This window comes from Salvelinus fontinalis, chromosome 7, assembly GCF_029448725.1.
Source record: "Salvelinus fontinalis isolate EN_2023a chromosome 7, ASM2944872v1, whole genome shotgun sequence".
Classification (NCBI taxonomy): domain Eukaryota; kingdom Metazoa; phylum Chordata; class Actinopteri; order Salmoniformes; family Salmonidae; genus Salvelinus; species Salvelinus fontinalis.
Genome location: NC_074671.1, coordinates 42,519,323 through 42,544,522, shown reverse-complemented (window position 1 = coordinate 42,544,522; position 25,200 = coordinate 42,519,323). Strand labels below are relative to the sequence as shown.

The following is a 25,200-nucleotide window of genomic DNA, read 5'->3' as shown; positions in this document are numbered from 1 at the left end:
TGTGAGGGCTTCGTTCCTACATACCAAGCTACTCCATGGTACATTAGTCGTATGTCGGCACACCACTGTAACCTAATTCTATGATATTTTGAATGAATATCAGTTGATGAAATGTGATGTGTTTCAGGTGTCTTAAGTGCCTTGACTGAATCAGAATTGGTCCACTGCCCACCCCAGATGACTGGCTGGGGTGCTTTTAGGAGCCATGACTGAAGCACTAACCATATCTTAAAGTTCACAGCCCAATATAGCAGGGTTGGCCTGGATCTCTTAGGCCTATTACGTCTGTTGAATGATTATAGACTAGGAAGAGATGCTTGCTGTGTTTTGCTTCATAGTACCTCTGCTTCATCCACCTCTGGCCTGCTCGCCTCCCTACCACTGAGGAAGTACAGTTCCCGCTCAGCCCAGTCAAAACTGTTCGCTGCTCTGGCACCCCAATGGTGGAACAAACTCCCTCACGACGCCAGGACAGCGGAGTCAATCACCACCTTCCGGAGACACCTGAAACCCCACCTCTTCAAGGAATACCTAGGATAGGATAAAGCAATCCTTCTGCCCCCCCCCCCCCCCCCCCCCCCCCCCCCTTAAAAGATCTAGATGCACTATTGTAAAGTGGCTGACCCACTGGATGTCATAAGGTGAATGCACCAATTTGTAAGTCGCTCTGGATAAGAGCGTCTGCTAAATGACTTAAATGTAAATGTAAATAGTACACACACACCTCAAGGAGATTCAGTCTGCTCTTGACCCTGACACATTAAGTAGGGTATAGCATGATTGTCCTGCAAAATAATGAACAGGTGTTCATTGTGTTGACTAACTTCACATTTGATTGCTGCTGGGGGAGTTATGAATGGAAGACTAGTTGAATTTCATCATGAATAGCAGTTTAGAATAGGATACAAATAGGTTCCGGTGAAAATACTGCAGAGAATGTATTTTTGAAAACTAATTTCATGCAATCAACTGTATGATTTCCTTTGCCTGTCCTGCCTTTTTAAAATCTCTTAACATACATGCGGACCAGGTTTATGATATTGAGCCCTATGTGTAGGCTTAATGTGGTAATAATATGTATGTTATAGTGAATACTCTCTTTCCCCTCCCTGTCTCCCCAGCTCCCAGCCACCATGGTGCTAGTGCAAAGCTACTGTGAGGCCAGCGCTTCCATTTCCGAAGCCTGGCTGGAGGGCGGCATCTCGCCCTGCTTCTACTTCACCCTGGTGCCCACGGTCCTGCTTACCCTCTCCTTCTTCTTTGGCGCCTTCCACTGCGTCTGCTACCGCCGCTACGGCACCGAGATGGAGCCCAAGTTCGTGCCACGCTCACGCCTCTATGGCCTCCAACTGGGAGTCTCCCTGCTCCTCCTGCTACAGTTCCTAGGGGGGCTGGTGTGGAGGGCTGCCGGGGGAGGGGAGCTCCCCGGCTATGTGGTGCTGTATGGCTGCCTGTCAATGCTGGGCTGGGCCTGGGCCGTGGCCCTGCTAAAACTGGAGAGGAGGTGGGTGCTGGTGAGGGACCGGACAAGGGGCCACAGCACGGTGCTGCTGCTCTTCTGGGCTGTGGCATTCTCAGCAGAGAACCTGGCCTTCGTCTCCTGGGCCAGCCCCTACTGGTGGTGGGGCCTGGAGAACACACAGCAGCAGGTGAGAGAGGACCAGCGGTATTGTTGAGGGTTTAACATTATAGAATGTCCCCAATAGAGCTGACGTGACTCCTCACTCTATATATCACTCAAAGAGACACGTCTATTCTGTATAATGTATTTATATCTGAATGTTTCACAACCTTGCCTACTGAACGTGGCACTGGGGTCTGTTCAGGAGTGTGTAGCGTTAGAGGACCTTCAGATAGAAATGTATTTGTGTAGAATAAACATGTTTAACTGTCAGGTTAAGTTGGAAATGGTGTTAGATCTGTTCCTTGCATTTCTGTCTGCATCGTTTGAAACGTTCCACCTCTTTGAATGAACCCCACAGCTCATTCCACAGTGAGGATGAACTGCCATCCCACTCCCTAGTTTCATTGATGTTGTTAAAACATTGTCATATAATGTTACTGGCTATTAGTATTAAACTTAACATTGAGTTTTTACATTCCATCCCACAAGTCTAGTAATTGGCTTCCTAAAAAGTAGGTTAGTCTACTTATAGGGTGTGATAGGTTTTATGTTTCTTAAATCCCATTTCATAATGACTGTTGTGATTGTAAAAAAATATTACAAAGCAGTTTCTCGCAAGAAGACTGCTAATATAGAAACTGACATTCCAACCATGGCACAGCAGTGAAAGGGGGCGGAACCATTATCATTAGTCAGCTATGAGTAACTCCAGAAGTGCTGAGTCATTGCCCTATCTTGTCATTCTACATCCCTCTCCATTGGCCACGCCCCCAAATATACATTTTGTAACCAATCAGATCACGCCTTTTCTTAGTCCCACCCTGTTGCTGTCATTGGTCATCCCACTCAGCATGACTTTAGGTTGTACAAGTCATGTCTGGAAGTATGGCTGTTTAATATGTCTCCGAGTTGTGTTCAACTGATGCATTCTGAATGCATCTTCATTAGCTTTTTACCAAGCTTTCACCATCTTCGTTCTTCCAATGGGTTGTTATACCACAAAGAATATGACACGGTCCACTGTTTACTTTGTGACATATGTACAGTATTTTACTTTGTACAGTCAGTCTGACTGTAACCACTGACTCACCTCTCCTCCGATCCTGAATGATCCAACAACTCCTGAGTATATTACTTTTGAATGATAACCTTGGCCTCACAGAGCAGACTTGATGACAAATCTGCTGATGTGCCCTTGAGCAATGCACTTAACCATAATTGCTCCTGTAAATCGATCTGGATAAGAGTGTCTGCTAAATGATTTAAATGTAAATTGTATGTGTTGAATGGAGTATTGAATATGTTTTTTTCTGTGTTTTATGCAGTTATGCTTGTCAGTCAGCACTTATTTAAAGGAATACTACACTCCCTTTTGTTTAAATTTTGACTGCTGAGGTGCACCATTTGCAATTGTGATGGGATTGTATTAACAGTCCCATTGGGATTGAATTATCAGTGGACAACATACTAAAATATAGTATATGAGTGCAAGATTCCTTTAAAGAGTCAATCTGTAATTACTACATCCATTTTTGGACTAATGATCTATACCCATTGATTCTTGAAGATTATAACTTATGGAATGCCTCATCAGAACCCAAAATATGAGTTTGTTTTACTTTAATGTTTCTAACATTGTAAATGTAAACAAACAGTGTATAACCTCTAAAGATGGTTAAAACTATAATGTTAATACCATGGATGGTCAGTCCTTGCATCCATAGCTCTGTCTATGTATTTGAGTGGTTCCATTTCTCCAGGCCATTCCCTCAGCTTTTTACCAAAACTGCAGATTGCCCCTTCAAAGGTTCAGTCATGACTAAGCATTTTTCATTCATTACCTCAGGTGGAATTTTCTCTGTGGTTGATGCGCTACATCGGCACAGGAACACTTTTCTTCCTGGGCCTGAAGGCTCCGGGGTTACCACGGAGACCGTACATGCTCCTGATCAACGAGGACGAACGTGACGTGGAGGGCGGCACTGGCCAGGTAACCTAGTAATGAAATCAAATGTTATTTGTCACATGCACCGAATACAACAGGTATAGACTTTACCGTGAAATGCTTACTTACAAGCCCTTAACCAACAATGCAGTTTTAAGAAAATATTTACTAAATTAACTATTAAAAAAAATACAATAAAATAACAATACAGGGGGTACCAGCACCGAGTCAATGTGCGGGGGTACAGGTTAGTCAAGGTAATTGAGGTAATATGTACAGGTAGTTAAGGGTAAAGTGACTGCATAGATAATAAACAGCGAGTAGCCGCAGTGTAAAAAAAGGTATAGAGGTCCTGGATGGCAGGATGCTTGGCCCAAGTGATGTACTGGGCCGTACGCACTACCCTCTGTAGCGCCTTACGGTCGGATGCCGAGCAGTTGCCATACCAGGCCTCGACGTAACCGGTCAGGATGCTCTCAATGTTGTAGCTGTAGAACTTTTTGAGGATCTGGGAACCCACCAATCTTATCAGCCTCCTGAGGAGGTATAGGCATTGTCGTGCATTCTTTGCGACTGTCTTGGTGTGTTTGGACCATGATAGTTTCTTGGTGATGTGGACACCAAGAAACTTGAAGCTCTCGACCCGCTCCACCACAGCCCCGTCGATGTGAATGGGGGCGTGTTCAGCACCTTTGTCTTTCTCACGTTGAGGGAGGTTGTTGTCCTGGCACCAGGTCTCTGACCTCCTCCCAAAAGCCTGTCTCGTCATTGATCAGGCCTTCCACCGTTGTGTCGTCATCAAACTTGATGGTGTTGGAGTCGTGCTTGGCCAGGCAGTCATGGGTGAACAAGGAGTCCAGAAAGGGACTAAGCACGCACCCTTGAGGGGCCCTCATGTTGAGGATCAGCGTGGCAGATGTGCTGTTGCATACCCTTACCACCTGGGGGGGCGGCCCATCAGGATCCAGTTGCAGAGGGAAGTGTTTAGTCTCAGGGTCCTTAGCTTAGTGATGAGCTTTGTGGGCACTATGGTGTTGACTACAGCTCAGCATTCAATGAACAGCATTCTCATATAGGTGTTCCTTTTGTCCAGGTGGGAAAGGGCAGTGTGGAGTGCAATTGAGATTGTGTCATCTGTGGATCTGTTTGGACTGTATGCAAATTGGAATGGATCTAGGGTTTCCAGGATGATGGTGTTGATGTGAGCCATGACCAGCCTTTCAAAACACTTCATGGCTACCAATTTGAGTGCTACTGGGCGGTAGTCATTTTGGCAGGTTACCTTGGCGTTCTTGGGCACAGGCACTATGGTGGTCTGCTTGAAACATGTAGGTATTACAGACTCGGTCAGGGAGAGGTTGAAAATGTCAGTGAAGACACTTGCCAGTTAGTTCACACATCCTCTGAGTACACTTCCTAATAATCTGTCTGGCGCCATGGCCTTGTGAATGTTGATCTGTTTAAAGGTCTTGCTCACATCGGCTACGGAACAGCTGGTGCTCTCATGCATGCTTCAGTGTTGCTTGCCTCGAAGTGAGCATAAAAGGCATTTAGCCTGTCTGGTAGGCTCGCGTCATTGGGCAGTTCGCGGCTGGGTTTCCCTTTGTGGTCCGTAATAGTATGCAAGCCCTGCCACATCCGATGAGCGTTAGAGCCGGTGTAGTAGGATTCTATCTTAATCCTGTATTGACGCTTTGCCTGTTTGATGGTTCGTCTGACGGCATATCAGGATTTCTTATAAGCGTCTGGATTAGTGTCCCGCTCCTTGAAAACGGCAGCTCCATGGCTTCTGGTTGGGATAAGTAAGTACGGTCACCGTGGGGACGACATCAACGATGTACTTATGGATGAAGCCGATGACTGAGGTGATATATTCCTCAATGCCATTGGATGAATCGCGGAACATATTCCAGTCTGCTAGAAAAACAGTCCTGTAGCTTAGCATCTGCTTCATCTGACCACTTCAGTATTGAGCGAGTCACTGGTACATCGTGCTTTAGTTTTTGCTTGTAAGCCGGAATCAGGATGATCTAAGTTTTTTATTTTTTATTCTGGTTGTACAGGTGACATGTTGGAAGAAATTAGGTCAAACCTATTTAAGTTTGCCTGCATTAAAGTCCCTGGCCACAACCTTTTTTGTTGTTTATTGTCTATGTCTGTATTTATTAAGTTCACAATAACCCCTAATATCTCTATCTGTATGCCAGCCCCTGTTGGATGGGACAGAGGAATCCCAGTCTACCTGGCAGGACTTTGGGCAGAAGGTGCGTCTGCTGGTGCCCTACATGTGGCCCAAAGGAAGCATGCTGTTACAGGGCCTGGTGGTGCTCTGCCTGTGCCTGCTGGGTCTGGAGAGGGTCATCAATGTCTTCGTGCCCATCTACTACAAGAACATTGGTGAGAGAGCATCCCTCGTTTCACAACATCTGCCCTAGATCCAGCTTTTATCTGGATTCCTACTTGTTGCTGTCACAGCCTTATTGGTTGTGTTGCAGGTTGTCTTTATTGGTGCTGCGCTGCATATTCTCAGAAGTATTTTGTGATATCATTGCGGCTGACATATGATAATCTGCCCAGCAAAACTGCAGAAAAGATGACCTGGGACTGTCAACCCTTTTCAAAACCTCTTTCTCTCACTCTCACAGTGAATGAGCTGACTGATGGAAGCAGCTGGAAGACCTTGGCCACCACTGTGTGTATCTATGTCTTGCTCAAGTTCCTGCAAGGTGGAGGGGCAGGTGAGTGCAAGGCTCTAAAGTGCAACTAATTTGGTAAATAATATTTTGCTGTGCAACTACGTTTTATTTTGTGCTTTATTTATAGATAGATAATAATTGTAATGATAAGACTTAGCCGTACCGTTGTTTCAGAGTGCCCTAGAGAAACAAGCGAGTGCAGATTCGTTAGCGTCCTTGTTGCACCATTACTACAGCGAAAGCGGCTTGTTTCTAGCCAAACCAGGTCAAAGGATCTGACCCGTATTACCGCCGCAACATTTTCATCTTCCTATAGCGGATAGCTGGGACCACATTTTACATTCATATACCATGTTGTGGGCCGTTCTAAAACTACTCGCGAACCATTTGTTGACACTTTGTTCTGTCATGTTACTGCATTGGCTAGCTAGCTAACAACCTGGTAACTTGACCAGTATATCCAGACATTTGGGGGCACAGAAAGAAAGGAAAAGGGATAGCTTCTTCATTCAGGAGATCAATGAATATAGCAATGAATGAATGAGAGATATCTTGCATAACATCATAACAAACCTGACTTTTTAAAGAGACAGTGTGAAATGTTTTATCTAATGCATCTCAAACAATATGGTGTATTTGCAGACTGCAATTCGGTGCATTTCCTGATGTTGTCATTCCTTGATATCAGGAAACGTCCATTGGTGCCTGCCATTGGTCAATTCTGGTGTTATGCGACGGATGGTTTCTCGACACATATGATTTGTTTACATAGCAGGTTAGGATAATTAACGTGGCAGGTTAGGATAATTAACGTGGCAGGTTAGGTGAATTAGCGTGGCAGGTTGGGAGAAGACTAAAGTTAGGAAAAGGGTTAGGCTTAGCTACAATGCTACAGTTGTCAACAACTGTTGTCCCCGACGTGAAAGAAACGGCCAAGGACCAATGGCGAGCAACAATGGGTGTAACTTGATATCAAGAAACGTCTATATTAAAAAAACGCCCCTAATTGCGGTCTGCAATTACACCCTTCTCTCTCAATAGGAAAATAGTGCTTTTACACAATGTACAAACCTAATATTCCACAAATTACATTGTAATTTCAATGACAGGTATTTGTATCAACGTTTTAGCTTTTATAATAAACTCATGTATTTACAGTGTTACATATTAGTTTCCAGGGCACAACATGTGCTTCAAAAGCAGCTATAATTCATAAAAGCCTAATATAAGCTATATATCAATCAATGAAAAAATATATATATTCTGGTGCTCCTAAATTTTATTTGGCGCTCCTAACTTTTTAAAATTGGGAACACCAGTGAGACCAATAAAACATTTTAAATAATTTAGAGCCCTGGGTGAGGGGGATTTCACCTCCCATATTGTCTTTCTCTGCTACACCCATTCCTTGGACTCCTTGAGTACTGTTATTTTAATTGTCTCTCTTGCTCTATATATCTCCTCTCCCCAAACCCACTCTTACCCCTCCCCCCGCCCTCTCTCTCTTCTTCTCTTTCCTGAACCTCACTCTCTCCCTAGGTGCGTCTGGCTTTGTCAGTAACCTGCGCTCCTTCCTGTGGATCCGCGTGCAGCAGTACACCAACCGGGTGGTGCAGGTGCGTCTGTTCGGCCACTTACACTCACTGTCACTGCGCTGGCACCTGGGCCGGCGCACCGGGGACGTCTTGCGCAGCATCGACCGCGGCACCTCCTCCATCAACAGCCTGCTCAGGTGAGTCTCCTAATAATAAATAGTGTGTGTTGTTTTCTGAGCCACGCCCCTACCTTTTATTTTTAAAGGTATGCATATCTGTATTCCCAGTCTTGAGAAATCCATAGATTAGGGCCTAATGAATTCATTTCAAGTGACTGATTTTCCTTATGACCTGTAACTCAGTAAAATCTTTTAAATTGTTGCGTTTTATATTTTTGTTCAGTGTACATACTGTACAGTGCCTTCAGAAAGTATTCACAACCCTTGACTTAAAAAAAGCTGAAATGTCTTGAGTCTTTAAGTATTCAACCACTTTGTTATGGAAAACTTAAATAATATATGCACACTCATGTTTTCAGTTTTTTTTTGGTCTTATATCTTGTTTGTTTCACAATAAAAAAATATTTTGCATCTTCAAAGTGGTAGGCAGGTTGCATAAATCAAATGATACAACCGCCCCAAAAATCTATTTTAATTCCAGATTGTAAAGCAACAAAATAGGGAAAATGCCAAAGGGGTTTGAATATTTTCGCAAGCCACTGTACGAGATCTTCAGTTTCTTGGCAGTTTCTCGCATGGCATGGCCTTCATTTCTCAGAACAAGAATAAGCTGCCGAGTTTCAGAAGAAATTTCTTTGTTTCTGGCCATTTTGAGCCTGTAATCGAACCCACAAGTGCTGATGCTCCAGATACTCAACTAGTCTAAAGGAGGCCAGTTGTATTGCTTCTTTAATCAGAACAACAGTTTTCAGCTGTGCTAAAATAATTGCAAAAGGTTTTCTATGATCAATTAGGCTTTTAAAATGATAAACTTGGATTAGCTAACACAACGTGCCGTTGGAACACAGGAGTGATGGTTGCTGATAATGGGCCTCTGTACGCCTACTATATGTAGATATTCCATTAAGAGTCAGCCGTTTCCAGCTACACTAGTAATTTACAACATTAACAATGTCTACACTGTTTCTGATCAATTTGATGTTATTTTAATGGACATAAAAGTAGCTTTTCTTTCAAAATCAAGGACATTTCTAAGTGACCCCAAACTTTTGAACGGTAGGGTATATATATTTTTACCTCATATTTTTTGGAGTGGCGGTAACAATTTTAGTAGTGGCAGCTCACCACTTCTAAATGGATATAGGGATAACACTGGACATACGTGTTTGATCTTGGTATGATTTACCTTATCCTCAAAGTTTAGAGACTGCTTCCTTGGGGGTTTACTCAATTGTCATAAAGAGAGATTAAACTGTTCTCCTTTCCAGCTTAAGATTGAGTCTACATTCCATTTCTTCTATCCCTACCAACCAGTGTGATGTGACCCAACTATGATCCCCCTGTAGTGTTTCTTAGTGTCATCCTAACCTCTCTTTGTGTTAATTCAGAGGTAAACCTGGCCTCCCTCTCTTTCTCTCCACAGCTACATTGTATTCAGCATCTTCCCCACCATCGCAGATATCGTCATCTCCATCATCTACTTCATCACCTACTTCAATGCCTGGTTCGGACTCATCATATTCGTCTGTATGTTCCTCTATCTCAGTGAGTACAAGGCCTCCTTTCCAGAACCAATTCAGTTATACTTATAAGGTAATAATAATCTGATCTGAGTCAATTATGTGAAATACTTTCAAATGACTTGACCTGCACCAATGGAATAGTCCCAAAAGTGTATGTATTGGTCACATGCGCCAAATACAACAGTGAAATGCTTACTTACGAGCATCTAACCAACAATGCAGTTAAAAATTTAAAATACGGACAAAAAATAAAAGTAACAAGTAATTAAAGGGCAGCAGTTAAATAACAATAGCGAGACTATATACAGAGGGGTACCGGTACAGAGTCAATGTGCGGGGCCACGGGTTAGTTGAGGTAATATGAACATGTGGGTGGAGTTATTAAAGTGACTATGGATAGATGATAAACAGAGAGTAGCAGCGGTGTAAAAGAGACAATGCAAATAGTCTGGGTAGCCATTTGATTAGGTGTTCAGGAGTCTTATGGCTTGGGGGTAGAAGCTGCTTAGAATCCTCTTGGACCTAGACTTGGCGCTCCGGTACCGCTTGCCTTGCGGTAGCAAAGAGAACAGTCTATGACTTGGGTGGCTGGAGTCTTTGACAATTTTTAGGGCCTTCCTCTGACGCCGCCTGGTATAGAGGTCCTGGATGGCAGGAAGCTCGGCCCCAGTCATGTACTGGGCCGTACGCACTACCCTCTGTAGTGCCTTGCGGTCGGAGGCTGAGCAGTTGCCATACCAGGCAGTGATGCAACCAGTCAGGATGTTCTCGATGGTACAGCTGTAGAACCTTTTGAGGATCTGAGGACCCATGCCAAATCTTTTCAGTCTCCTGAGGGGGAATAGGTTTTATTGTGGCCTTTTCACGACTGTCTTGGTGTGCTTGGACCATGATAGTTTGTTGGTGATGTGGACACCAAGGAACTTGAAGCTCTCAACCTGCTCCACTGCAGCCCCGTCGATGAGAATGGGGGCGTGCTCAGTCCTCCTTTTCCTCAATTCCACAATCATCTCCTTTGTCTTGATCACGTTGAGGGAGAGGTTGTTGTCCTGGCACCACACTGCCAGGTATCTGACCTCCCTATAGGCTGTCCCGTCATTGTCAGTGATCAGGCCTACCACTGTTGTGTCATCGGCAAACTTAATAATAGTGTTGGAGTCGTGCCTGGCCGTGCAGTCATGAGTGAACAGGTAGTACAGGAGGGGACTGAGCACGCACCCCTGAGGAGCCCCTGTGTTGAAGATCAGCATGGCGGATGTGTTGTTACTTACCCTTACCACTTGGGGGTGGCCCGTCAGGAAGTCCAGGATCCAGTTGCAGTGGGAGGTGTTTAATCCCAGGGTCCTTAGCTTATTGATGAAGCGGCAGGGTAGCCTAGTGGTTAGAGCTGACAAGGTACAAATCTGTCGTTCTTCCCCTGAACAAGGCAGTTAACCCACTGTTGCCTAGTTAAATAAAGGTAAAATAAAATTGATGAGCTTTGAGGGCACTATGGTTTTGAATGCTGAGCTGTAGTCAATGAATAGCATTCTCACATAGGTGTTCCTTTTGTCCAGGTGGGAAAGGGCAGTGTGGAGTGCAATAGAGATGATGCATGATCTGTTGGGGCGGTATGCAAATTGGAGGGGGTCTAGGGTTTCTGGGATAATGGTGTTGTGAGCCATGACCAGCCTTTCAAAGCACTTCATGGCTACAGATGTGAGTGCTACAGGTCGGTAGTCATTTAGGCAGGTTACCGCATGATCACAGTCTTCCCGGAACAGCTGGTGTTCTCATGCATGTTTCAGTGCCATTTGCCTCGAAGTGAGCATAGAAATAGTATAGCTCGTTTTGGTAGGCTCGTGTCACTGGGCAGCTCTCGGCTGTGCTTCCCTTTGTAGTCTGTAATGGTTTGCAAGCCGTGCCACATCCGACGAGCATCAGAGCCGGTGTAATACGGTTCAATCTTAGTCCTGTATTGACACTTTGCCTGTTTGATGGTTCTTTGGAGGGCATAGTGGGATTTCTTATAAGCTTCCGGGTTAGAGTTCCGCTCCTTGAAAGTGGCAGCTCTAGCCTTTAGCTCAGTGCGGATGTTGCCTGTAATCCATGGCTTCTGGTTGGGGTATGTACGTACGGACACTGTGGGGACGACGTCATTGATACACTTATTGATGAAGCCAATGACTGATGTGGTGTACTCCTCAATGCCAAAACAGTCCTGTAGCTTAGCATCTGCTTCATCTGACCACTTTTTTATTGATCTCGTCACTGGTGCTTCCTGCATTAATTTCTGCTTGAAAGCAGGAATCAGGAGGATATAATTGTGGTCAGATTTACCAAATGGAGGGCGAGGGAGAGCTTTGTATGCCTCTTTGTGTGTGGAGTAAAGGTGGTCTAGAGTTGTTTTTTTCCCTCTGGTTGCACATTTAACATGCTGATAGAAATTTGGTAAAACTGATTTAAGTTTCTCTGCATTAAAGTCCCCGGCCACTAGGAGCGCTGCCTCTGGGTGAGTGTTTTCTTGCTTGCTTATGTCGGAATACAGCTCATTCAATGCTGCCTTAGTCCCAGCCTCTGACTGTGGTGGTATGTAAACATCTATGAAAAATACAGATGAAAACTCTCTAGGTAGATAGTGTGGTTTACAGCTTATCATGAGATACTCTACCTCAGGCAAGCAATAGCTCAAGACTTCCTTAGATATCGTGCACCAGCTGTTATTTACAGAAATACATAGTCCGCCACCCCTTGTCTTACCAGACGCCGCTGTTCTATCCTGCCGGTACAGAGTATAACCAGCCAGCTGTATGTTGATAGTGTCATCGTTCAGCCACGACTTTGTGAAGCATAGTTTAATCTTGCGCGTAGGTCATCTTTTGTATTCTCCAAAGATTGCACGTTTGCTAGCAGAATGGAAGGAAGTGGGGGTTATTTGATCGCCTATGAATTCTCAAAAGGCAGCCCGCCCTTTGGCCCCTTTTTCTCCACCTCCTCTTCACGCATATCACGGGGATCTGGGCCTGTGTATAGTTCGCTTCGGGCTCGTCAGACTCGTTAAAGGGAAAAAAGGATTCTGTCAGCCCGTGGTGAGTAATCGCAATCCTGATGTCCAGAAGTTATTTTTGGTCATAAGAGACGGTAGTGGCAACATTATGTACAAAATAAGTTACAAAAAACACAAATAAACAAACAAAAAACACAATTGGTTGGGGACACGTAAAACGTCTGCCTTCTTCTCCGGTGCCATTTTAAATCAAGTCCAAGCTAAATCAATCACACCTATTTGAAAGTATTTTGCATATGCATTCGACCGAGGTCTGTAATATTTCATAATGGTCCATCAATACATCTCTTCAGCCCTTACCATCATCATCACGGAATGGAGGACCAAGTACAGGCGAGACATGAACACCCAGGACAACAACACAAAGTCCAAGGCGGTGGACTCCCTGCTCAACTTTGAGACGGTACCGAAATGGTCCCATTGACCTTTAACCTCTACTTGGATTGTGTTCTTTAGGGCACACAACAGAAAATGTTTTAAAACATTATTCAATGTAAAAATTCCAGGTAGTCTCTCCCAGTTTGTATGTTTGATGCCTAATGAACACGACCCAGAATCCCTACCTGCCATGGTGGCACATGAAGATGCCCGCAAACATATTGTATTTCTGAAACTTCAGAGTTGCTTCATGGCTACAATTGTAACGTTTTTTCCAACAGGTGAAGTACTACAACGCAGAGAATTACGAGGTGAACCGTTTTGAGGATGCCATTCTGAAGTATCAGGTAATCCAGGCTATAGATGTCAAACTCTGAAGAGTTGAGAATATAGATCTGAGTTAATTTACATCAGAGTGCTTGCTTTGGTTTTTCACATGCACAGTCCCAAGACCCCAGCAAAAATCAGCTTTTCATATATATGACTTTCATTTATCTGTCCAGCCTTTTATATTCAGCCTCACTATTTTTTTTTTGTTATCAGGACAACCAGGGCTACAAGCAGGACACAAAACAATTTGACGTAAACAGTTGCATTCATGAGTTGTATTGACAAATGTCAATAATAAAAATTTGGTCAGCCAAAGCAAAAACCTGATACAGCATTCATATAAATTCATGTTTAAGTACAGAAGTTGTTTGCTCATTGGGAAATTAATGTCCAACTAGTCAGTGACAACTGTGGAGTTTGACAGCAACTATGTAAGCGTATTACAGTATTATATTACAGACACTTTGTCCTGGGATTTCCTATGATCTTCTATGTAGGAGACCTTACCTTCTAACGATTCTTGTGTAGCTTGTGAGTGTTCGTGGGAGTCATCTTTTCACTTACTGTATAGCTTTTAATAGTTTGTCGCTCAAACCATTCGGACTCTACAGATATTTTTGTTTACAAAACCCTGCCCTGGTCCCCTTCGAGATCCACCCTTGTCTCACAAATACCGCTCTAGCTCAACCCCCGTTAATCACACAGACTATGGATGCAGAAGAAATAGACAAATCCAATGTTACAATCCAGAAGTCTGTAGCGCAAACACACAATCTATAAAATTAGAAGTTAGAAGTCCTAAATCACACCTTCATTACAGTGGGGCTCATTATGTACACTTGCAAGCCCTACCCAGCAGTGCAGTATTCAATATAATATCAAAAAAAGTAATAACTAATAAGAAAATGTTTTGTAATAACACAAGAAATAAGAGAGGAAGCTATATACAGGGTACATGTACAATGTGCAGGGATACTGGAGTTAGGTATGTACATGTAGGCAGGGATTAGGAGAAAGTGACTGGTAGCAGGATAAATAATAATTGTAAATAGGATGGCAGAAGCGTGTGTGTGTGTGTGACAGGCGGATGAATACACAGTGCCTTCAGAAAGAATTCATACTGAATTCAAAATAGATTAAATATAATTTTGTCTCACCCATCTACACACAATACCCCATAATGAGAAAGTGAAAAGGTGTTTTTAGACATTTTTGCAAATGTATTTAAAATGAAATACAGATATCAAATTTACGTAACTATTCACACTCAGGAGTCAATACTTTGTGGGAGCACTTTTCGCAGTGATTACAGCTGTGAGTCTTTCTGGGTAGATCTCTAAGAACTTTCCACACCTGGATTGTGTAACATTTGCCCATTTTTATTCTTTATAAATTCTTCAAGCTCTGTCAAATTGGTTGGTGATCATTGCTAGACAACCATTTTCAGATCTTGCCTGAGATTTTAAAGTAGATTTAAGTCAAAACTGTAACTCAACCACTCAGGAACATTTACTGTCTTCTTGGTAAGCAACTCCAGTGTAGATTGTGGCGCTGTGTTTTAGGTTAATGTCCTGCTGAAAGGGGCATTAATCTCCCAGTGTCTGGTGGAAAGCAGACTCAACCAGGTTTTCCTCTAGGATTTTGCCTGTGCTTAGTTCCATTCCGTAAAAAAAAAAGTTACGGTACTCAGTTAATTGCTTTGACACATTTCTTGCAGCAGGTAGCCTAGTGATTAGAGTGTTGGGCCAGTAACAGGAACGGTTTCTGGATCGAATCCCCGAGCTGACAAGGTAAAAATCTGTCGTTCTGCCCCTGAGCAAGGCAGTTAACCCACTGTTCCCCGGACGGCGAAAATGCGGATGTCGATTAAGGTAGCACCCCGCACCTTATATTCAGAGGGGTTGGGTTAAATGCAGAAGACACTTTTCAGTTGAATGCATTCAGTTGGACAACTGACTAGGTATCCCCCCTTTCCCTATTACTTTAGTGCCTTGTGGAAACAGGATGCATGTTTTAGAATATTTTTATTCTGTACAGGCTTCCTTCTTTTCACTCTGTCAATTAGTTTAGTATTGTGGAGTAACTACAATGTTGTCGATCCATCCTCAGCTTTCTTCTATCACAGCCATGTATCTGTTTTAAAGTCACCATTGGCCTCATTGTGAAATCCCTGAGCGGTTTCCTTCCTCTCCGGCAACTGGGTTAGGAAGGATGCCTGTATTTTTGTAGTGACTTGGTGTATTGATACACCATCCAAAGTTTAATAACTTCACCATGTTCAAAGATATTCAATGTTAGCTTTTTTTCTACCAATAGGTGCCCTTCTTTGCGAGGCATTAGAAAATCTCCCTGGTCATTATGGTTGAATCTGTGTTTGAAATTCACTGCTCGACTGAGGGACCTTACAGATAATTGTATGTGTGGGGTACAGAGATGAGGTAGTCATTCAAAAATCATGTTCAACACTTATTGCACACAGAGTGAGTCCATGCAACTAATGTGACTTTAAGCACATTTTTACTCCTAACTTATTTTCGACTTGCCGTAACAAAGGGGTTAAATACTTATTGGCGCAAGACACTTCAGCTTTTCATTTTTTATTAATTTGTAAAGATGTCTAAAATTATAATTCCACATGATGGGTTATTGTGTGTGTGTGTGTGTGTGTGTGTGTGTGTGTGTGTGTGTGTGTGTGTGTGTGTGTGTGTGTGTGTGTGTGTGTGTGTGTGTGTGTGTAGGCCAGTGACAAAAAATCGCAATTGAATCCATTCAGACTGTAACACAACTAAATGTGGAAAAAGTCGTGAATACTTTCTGAAGGCATTTTACAAGTGACTGGTAGCATATATTTAAATACTATTGTAATATACTAATGATAATATATATAGTTGAAGTCAGAAGTTTACATACACCTTAGCCAAATACATTCAAACTCAGTTTTTCACAATTCCTGACATTTAATCGATTGTCATTATGGCCAAACAGTTTTATTTAATCAGACCAGAGGACATTTCTCCAAAAAGTACGATCTTTGTCCCCATGTGCAGTTGCAAACCGTAGTCTGGCTTTTTTATGGCAGTTTTGGAGCAGTGGCTTCTTCCTTGCTGAGCGGCCTTTCAGGTCATGTCGATATAGGACTCTTTTACTGTGGATATAGATACTTTTGTACCTGTTTCCTCCAGCATCTTCACAAGGTCCTTTGCTGCTGTTCTGGGATTGATTTGCACTTTTCGCACCAAAGTACGTTCATCTCTAGGAGACAGAACGTGTCTCCTTCCTGAGCGGTGAAGGATGGCTGCGTGGTCCCATGGTGTTTATACTTGCGTACTATTGTTTGTACAGATAAACGTGGTACCTTCAGGCGTTTGGAAATTTCTCCCAAGGATGAACCAGACTTGTAGAGGTCTACAATTGCTTTTCTGGGGTCTTGGCTGATTTATTTTGCTTTTCCCATGATGTCAATCAAAGAGGCACCAAGTTTGAATGTAGGCCTTGAAATACATCCACAGGTACACCTTCAATTGACTCAAACGACGTCAATTAGCCTATCAGAAGCTTCTAAAGCCATGACATAATTTTCTGGAATTTTCCAAGCTGTTTAAAGCCACAGTCAACTTAATGTATGTAAACTTCTGACCCACTGGAATTGTGTTAGTGGATTATAAACTAAATAATCTGTCTGTAAACAATTGTTGGAAAAATTACTTGTCATGCACAAAGCAGATGTCCTACCCGACTTGCCAAAACTATAGTTTGTTAACAAGAAATGTGTGGAGTGGTTGAAAAACTAGTTTTTAATGACATCCACCTAAGTGGATGTAAACTTCCGACTTCAACTGTACATGTAAACAGGAGTAATAGTGACCAGTAGCAGAATGAATAGATAAATACTAAATGTGTTTGACCACCTCAGAAGCAAAGTTAAATAGAGCTTGCCATCATTAATGATGTTCTAGGATTTTCGAACTGCAACCAGCAGACATGTCTTTAGCTTTTGTATCTCTATCCTGGTTCTAGGTCTGTTCAGCATTGCAAACAGACAGCACAAACAGATCTGGGACCAGACTATAATTATTTTGATTGTACTGTTGCGTTTGTGGCCTGTTTGTTTGTTTGTCTGTCCCCTTCCGTCTTAGACCTCAGAATGGAAGACACAAGCCTCTCTGGCCTTCCTGAACCAGACACAGAACCTGATCATCGGTTCAGGTCTACTAGCCGGGTCACTGCTCTGTGCCTACTTTGTCCAGGAGGGCAAGTTTAAGGTACTGAGCTCGGAGCCCTTACTAGCTTAAAGGGAAAGTGTTTGACAAAGGAGGATAGATATACCATTTAACATGAAGTTGTGAAATACTGAAGTTCCCGTTAAAGGTCTAGATACCCGTTCTACTACTCTTTTCACACTATTGAGCCGACCGAAACACATTGTCCTTATCAGCACTGTTCCAGCAACAATGGTAAATGTCTTGATGTGTAACCTGACCAGTGCAGCTTGGTTTGCCTCAGTAGTGTGAAAATCCCTATTGACCCACCTCAAGCTCTCTTCACTCATCCACTTTTCTCTCCTCTATGCTAGGGCTATGTTGTTTTTTGGCTCTATGTCCTACATTAGATTAGGAAACGTTATTGTACTCTATTAAGGAAATGATTTGCAACTTTCCTTGCCGACAAAAGCAATCAATACAAATGCAAAACAGACATTGCGTCACTACTAGGCCATGCAGCCTTGCTACTGTATGTATGTTTTCATGCATGTTTGAACATTTGCTAAAAAACGTACCTTTGACACAGTGTTGTGGTACTACATGTTTTTCTCAGTAATACATGTGGTGTATGAAGTAAACATTCAAGTCAGCTGCTGTGAACTCTAGCCTGGTTAAACAAAACTGAACGAAGTGAAACAATAGTGAGCCAAATTTTCAGTCCGGTTTAACCAGGCTAATGCACTCTATTTCCAGGTTGGAGACTTTGTCCTCTTCGGCACCTACATCATCCAGCTCTACACCCCTCTCAACTGGTTTGGAACCTACTACAGGTGAGAGGTGTTATGGGCTGGGTTTCAGTTCTACTTCCTGTCATCCTTCCCTAGTCTCTTTTATGTCTGTCACTTATAGCTAAATGGACTGTATTGGTTTCCACCATATTGCTTCCACATGTCTGATTAGATCAGGAAAGACACAAGCAAATTAAGATAGACTATTGGCACTATGATCTATGGAAGGCATTGTTTATAGCATCATGTACTACAGTACCCATAATGCACAACAGGTGCTCTTTATAATACATATGTCCTTAACCTCAACAGAATGATCCAGAACTCCTTTATCGACATGGAGAGCATGTTTAAGCTCTTTACAGAGGAAGAGGAGGTAATTTTGAAATTGGTTGTCAATGACCAGCTTTTAGGTGTGTATGGGAGATACTCAATTGGAAAAGTCTGTCCTCTCCCCCACTCCTCCACCCTCCGTGACCCGGAAAAACGAGAAGTGATCGAGAAGTGCCAATTCGCAAGTAGGTCGTCTTCTCCCATCCTCGATTACCTACTTCGACCGAGGATGCACAATTAGTATCCTCGTGGCAGGTAGCATGGAAGTGTTTTAAAATCCCTTCGAATCAGCTTTTGTTTTCTCGGAGGAGAAAAGCATGTACACATTTAAAAACAACACACTACTTATCCTTTTTATCTATAAAATGTCTTGCACAACTAGCTAATTTAGTTTTTTATCACTACACATTTATTTTGCTGTAAGCATCATTTGCCTGATGATGCGTGAGTGGAGAAAGAGTCTCATTTCATGAAAAGCTTATTTGTTTCCACGTTCCTTCTCCTCGCCACCTCTCCTTGATTACCTTCACCCTTTTTCAAACGAGGCGAGGATGTAAGAGAGGAGGGAGGAGGCAAGCAAAACCAATCGAGATTCTCCCTGTGTCAGAATATAATCTTTGCATTTCATTATGGGAAATCAATTGTTTGTAATTTGATGTGCTTTATCTTGACTTCTCTTCAGGTAAAGGATGTGGTGAATGCAGGGAACCTTCTCTATAAACTGGGAAAAGTGGAGTTTGAGAATGTGTACTTTAACTACACTGACGGGTAAGTCCTAAGATTTTTATTTATATTCAGGTCTTGTTTGGACTGATGAAATGTGTGTAGGCTATACACAGAGACTGATTCAGAAACAGTTTGGTGAATAATCATAGTTGTGGTAGTTCCAGTGTTCTCCTTTGATCGGCAACGTAGGTTTGGGTGCCTTGTAAGGATCTGACGGCGAGTGGGTAATCTCCCTTTTACCATCGGTCCTATTAGCCAACGTACAATAATTGGATAATAAAGTAGACAAACTACGAGCACCTGTATCCTGTATAAGACCATAAGCAAACAGGAAAATGCTCATCCAGAGGTGGCTCTCCTAGTGGCCGGGGACTTTAATGCAGGGAAACTTAAATCTGTTTTACCTCATTTTTACCCGCATGTTACATGTGCAACCAGAGGGGGGGGGGGACTAGACCACCTTTACTCCACACACAGATGCGTACAAAGCTCTCCCTCGCCCTCCATTTGGCAAATCTGACCATAATTCTATCCTGATTCCTGCTTACAAGCAAAAACTAAAGCAGTAAGCACCAGTGACTCGGTCAATAAAAAAGTGGTCAGATGACGCAGATGCTAAGCTACAGGACTGTTTTGCTAGCAAAGACTGGAATATGTTCCGGGATTCTTCCGATGGCATTGCGGAGTACACCACATCAGTCACTGGCTTCATCAATAAGTGCATCAATGACGTCGTCCCCACAGTGACTGTACGTACATACCCCAACCAGAAGCCATGGATTACAGGCAACATCCGCACTGAGCTAAAGGGTAGAGCTGCCGTTTTCAAGGAGCGGGACTCTAACCCGGAAGCTTATAAGAAATCACGCTACACCCTCCGACGAACCATCAAACAGGCAAAGCATCAATACAGGACTAAGATTGAATCGTACTACACTGGCTACGACGCTCGTCGGATATAGCAGGGCTTGCAAACTATTACAGACTACAAAGGGAAGCCGCGAGCTGCCCAGTGACACGCACCTACCAGACGAGCTAAATTACTTCTATGCTCGCTTCGAGACAAGTAAACCTGAAACATGCATGAGAGCATCAGCTGTTCCGGACGACTGTGTGATCACACTCTCCATAGCCGATGTGAGTAAGACCTTTAAACAGGTCAACATTCACAAGGCCACAGGGCCAAACGGATTACCAGGACGTGTACTCTGAGCATGCGCTGACCAACAGGCAAGTGTCTTCACTGACATTTTCAGTGAAGTCTGTAATACCAACACGTTTCAAGCAGACCACCATAGTCCCTGTGCCCAAGAACACTAAGGTAACCTGCCTAAATGACTACTGACCCGTTGCACTCACTTCGGTAACCATGAAGTGATTTGAAAGGCTGGTCATGGCTCACATCAACATCATTATCCCAGAAACCCTAGACCCACTCCAACTAGCATACTGACCCAACAGATCCACAGATAATGCAATCTCTATTTATTTTTTTAATATATTTTTTTCACCTTTATTTAACCAGGTAGGCAAATTGAGAACACGTTCTCATTTACAATTGCGACCTGGCCAAGATAAAGCAAAGCAGTTCGACACATACAACAACACATAGTTACACATGGAGTAAAACAAACATACAGTCAATAATACAGTGAGAAATAAGTCTATATACAATGTGAGCAAGTGAGGTGAGATAAGGGAGGCGAAGGCAAATAAAATATATATATAAATAAAAATATAAAAAAAGGCCATGGTGGCGAAGTAAATACAATATAGCAAGTAAAAAAAACACTGGAATGGTTGGTTTGCAGTGGAAGTAGGTGCAAAGTAGAGATAGAAATAATGGGGTGCAAAGGAGCAAAATAAATAAATACAGTAGGTAAAGAGGTAGTTGTTTGGGCTAAATTATAGATGGGCTATGTACAGGTGCAGTAATCTATGAGCTGCTCTGACAGCTGGTGCTTAAAGCTAGTGAGGGAGATAAGTGTTTCCAGTTTCAGAGATTTTTGTAGTTCGTTCCAGTCATTGGCAGCAGAGAACTGGAAGGAGAGGCGGCCAAAGGAAGAATTGGTTTTGGGGGTGACCAGAGAGATATACCTGCTGGAGCGCGTGCTACAGGTAGGTGCTGCTATGGTGACCAGCGAGCTGAGATAAGGGGGGACTTTACCTAGCAGGGTTTTGTAGATGACCTGGAGCCAGTGGGTTTGACGACGGATATGTAGTGAGGGCCAGCCAACGAGAGCATACAGGTTGCAGTGGTGGGTAGTATATGGGGCTTTGGTGACAAAACGGATGGCACTGTGATAGACTGCATCTAGTTTGCTGAGTAGTGTTGGGGGCTATTTTGTAAATGACATTTCCAAAGTCAAGGATCGGTAGGATAGTCAGTTTTACGAGGGTATGTTTGGCAGCATGAGTGCTTTGTTGCGAAATAGGAAGCCAATTCTAGATTTAACTTTGGATTGGAGATGTTTGATGTGAGTCTGGAAGGAGAGTTTACAGTCTAACCAGACACCTAGGTATTTGTAGTTGTCCACATATTCTAAGTCAGAGCCGTCCAGAGTAGTGATGTTGGACAGGCGGGCAGGTGCAGGCAGCGATCGGTTGAAGAGCATGCATTTAGTTTTACTTATATTTAAGAGCAATTGGAGGCCACGGAAGGAGAGTTGTATGGCATTGAAGCTCGCCTGGAGGGTTGTTAACACAGTGTCAAAAGAAGGGCCAGAAGTATACAGAATAGTGTCGTCTGCGTAGAGGTGGATCAGAGACTCACCAGCAGCAAGAGCGACATCATTGATGTATACAGAGAAGAGAGTCGGTCCAAGAATTGAACCCTGTGGCGCCCCCATAGAGACTGCCAGAGGTCCGGACAACAGACCCTCCGATTTGACACACTGAACTCGATCAGAGAAGTAGTTGGTGAACCAGGCGAGGCAATCATTAGAGAAACCAAGGCTGTCGAGTCTGCCGATGAGGATGTGGTGATTGACAGAGTCAAAAGCCTTGGCCAGGTCAATGAATATGGCTGCACAGTACTGTTTCCTATCGATAGCGGTTAAGATATCGTTTATGAGCTTGAGCGTGGCTGAGGTGCACCCATGACCAGCTCTGAAACCAGATTGCATAGCGGAGAAGGTATGGTGGGATTCGAAATGGTCGGTAATCTGTTTGTTGACTTGGCTTTCGAAGACCTTAGAAAGGCAGGGTAGGATAGATATAGGTCTGTAGCTGTTTGGGTCAAGAGTGTCCCCCCCCTTTGAAGAGGGGGATAACCGCAGCTGCTTTCCAATCTTTGGGAATCTCAGATGACACGAAAGAGAGGTTGAAAAGGCTGGTAATAGGGGTGGCAACAATTTCAGCAGATAGTTTTAGAAAGAAAGGGTCCACATTATCTAGCCCGGCTGATTTGTAAGGGTCCAGATTTTGCAGCTCTTTCAGAACATCAGCTGACTATTTGGGAGAAAGAGAAATGGGGAAGGCGTGGGCGAGTAGCAGAGGGGAGGGCAGTGCTGTTGACCGGGGTAGGGGTAGCCAGGTGGAAAGCATGGCCAGCCGTAGAAAAATGCTTATTGAAATTCTCAATTATAGTGGATTTGTCGGTGGTGACAGTGTTTCCTATCTTCAGTGCAGTTGGAAGCTGGGTGGAGGTGTTCTTATTCTCCATGGACTTTACAGTGTCCCAGAACTTTTTGAGTTTGTGTTGCAGGAAGCAAATTTCTGCTTGAAAAAGCTAGCCTTGGCTTTTCTAACTGCCTGTGTATATTGGTTTCTAGCTTCCCTGAAAAGTTGCATATCACGGGGGCTGTTCGATGCTAATGCAGAATGCCATAGGATGTTTTTCTGTTGGTTAAGGGCAGTCAGGTATGGAGAGAACCAAGGGCTATATCTGTTCCTGGTTCTAAATTTCTTGAATGGGGCATGCTTATTCAAGATGGTGAGGAAGGCATTTAAAAAAACATATCCAGGCATCCTCTACTGACGGGATGAGATCAATATCCTTCCAGGATACCTCGGCCAGGTCGATTAGAAAGGCCTGCTCGCTGAAGTGTTTCAGGGAGCGTTTGACAGTTATGAGTGGAGGTCGTTTGACCGCTGACCCATTACGGATGCAGGCAATGAGGCAGTGATCGCTGAGATCTTGGTTGAAAACAGCAGAGGTGTATTTGGAGGGCAAGTTGGTTAGGATGATATCTATGAGGGTACCCGTGTTTACGGAATTGGGGTGGTACCTGGTAGGTTCATTGATAATTTGTGTGAGATTGAGGGCATCAAGCTTAGATTGTAGGATGGCTGGGGTGTTAAGCATGTTCCAATTTAGGTCGCCTAGCAGCACGAGCTCTGAAGATAGATGGGGGGCAATCAGTTTACATATGGTGTCCAGAGCACAGCTGGGGGCAGAGGGTGGTCTATAGCAGGCGGCAACAGTGAGAGACTTGTTTTTAGAGAGGTGGATTTTTAAAAGTAGAAGTTCAAATTGTTTGGAAACAGACCTGGATAGTATAACAGAACTCTGCAGGCAATCTTTGCAGTAGATTGCAACACCGCCCCCTTTGGCCGTTCTATCTTGTCTGAAAATCTTGTAGTTAGGGATGAAAATGTCAGAATTTTTGGTGGTCTTCCTAAGCCAGGATTCAGCCACGGCTAAAACATCTGGGTTGGCAGAGTGTGCTAAAGCAGTGAACAAAACAAACTTAGGGAGGAGGCTTCTAATGTTAACATGCATGAAACCAAGGCTATTACGATTACAGAAGTCATCAAAAGAGAGCGCCTGGGGAATAGGAGTGGAGCTAGGTACTGCAGGGCCTGGATTCACCTCTACATCACCAGAGGAACAGAGGAGGAGTAGGATAAGGGTACGGCTAAAAGCTATGAGAATTGGTCGTCTAGAACGTCTAGAACAGAGAGTAAAAGGAAGTTTCTGGGGGCGATAAAATAGCTTCAAGGAATAATGTACAGACAAAGGTATGGTAGGATGTGAATACAGTGGAGGTAAACCTAGGTAATGGGTGATGATGAGAGAGATATTGTCTCTAGAAACATCATTGAAAACAGGTGATGTCATCGCATATGTGGGTGGTGGAACTGAGAGGTTGGATATATAGTGAGCAGGGCTAGAGGCTCTACAGTGAAATAAGCCAATAAACACTAACCAGAACAGCAATGGACAAGGCATATTTACATTAAGGAGAGGCATGCTTAATCGAGTGATCATAAGGGTCCAGTGAGAAGAGGTTGGTTGGGGTCACGGCAATCCAGACAGCTGGCCGGGTAGCTGGCTATCGGTAGCAAGATAACATAGGATGGAGGTCTATTTTTTTCCGTCGGTAGATTAGTGGGGTTCCGTGTGGTAGAGGGGATCGATCCAATTGGCAAAATAGATATAGTGACCCAAGAAAAATTGTCTGGTATACTTATTCAGATAGCAGCCGATAAGACAGCTAATGATTAGCAGATGGGTATTTGGAAACGTCGCAATGGAAAGCCTGTTGAAACCACCTCGGACAATTACGTCGGCAGACCAGTCGTTATGGATCGGCGGGGCTCCGTGTCGGCAATAAAGGGTCCAGTCCAATTGGCAAAAGAGGTATTGTAGCCCAAGAATTCGCTGGTAGACCTCTTCGGCTAGCCAGCAGATGGGCCTAGCTCGAGGCTAGCTCAAGGCTAACTGGTGCTTGTTTCGGGACAGAGGTGTTAGCCAGTAGTAGCCACTCGGTTGCAGCTAGCTAGCTGCGATGATCCGGTGTAATTGTCCAGAGCTTGCGTCAGGAATCCGGTGATGTGGTAGAGAAAAAGCAGTCCTATATGCTCTGGGTTGATATCGCGCCTGCAGACTGGCAGGTATTGGCCCGAGCTGAAGCTGGCTGGTGTCCGAGTTAAGGGTGAAGACCGCAGCAG

The 25,200-nt window shown here is 43.7% G+C and overlaps 1 protein-coding gene across 1 annotated transcript in view; it reads left to right on the top strand.

The window, feature by feature from the left end:
- Nucleotides 1-25,200, top strand: part of LOC129859495 (ATP-binding cassette sub-family B member 6-like) — a 33,672-nt gene that overhangs the window by 956 nt on the left and 7,516 nt on the right. Inside the window, exons 2-13 of the mRNA XM_055929346.1 lie at nt 1,122-1,649; nt 3,471-3,614; nt 5,777-5,966; nt 6,215-6,307; nt 7,805-7,997; nt 9,403-9,524; nt 12,842-12,951; nt 13,208-13,273; nt 17,393-17,518; nt 18,212-18,288; nt 18,559-18,622; nt 19,262-19,347. Coding sequence (XP_055785321.1) covers nt 1,134-1,649; nt 3,471-3,614; nt 5,777-5,966; nt 6,215-6,307; nt 7,805-7,997; nt 9,403-9,524; nt 12,842-12,951; nt 13,208-13,273; nt 17,393-17,518; nt 18,212-18,288; nt 18,559-18,622; nt 19,262-19,347 — 1,787 coding nt within the window. The 5' untranslated portion in view covers nt 1,122-1,133. The remainder of the gene's footprint in view (nt 1-1,121; nt 1,650-3,470; nt 3,615-5,776; nt 5,967-6,214; nt 6,308-7,804; nt 7,998-9,402; nt 9,525-12,841; nt 12,952-13,207; nt 13,274-17,392; nt 17,519-18,211; nt 18,289-18,558; nt 18,623-19,261; nt 19,348-25,200) is intronic.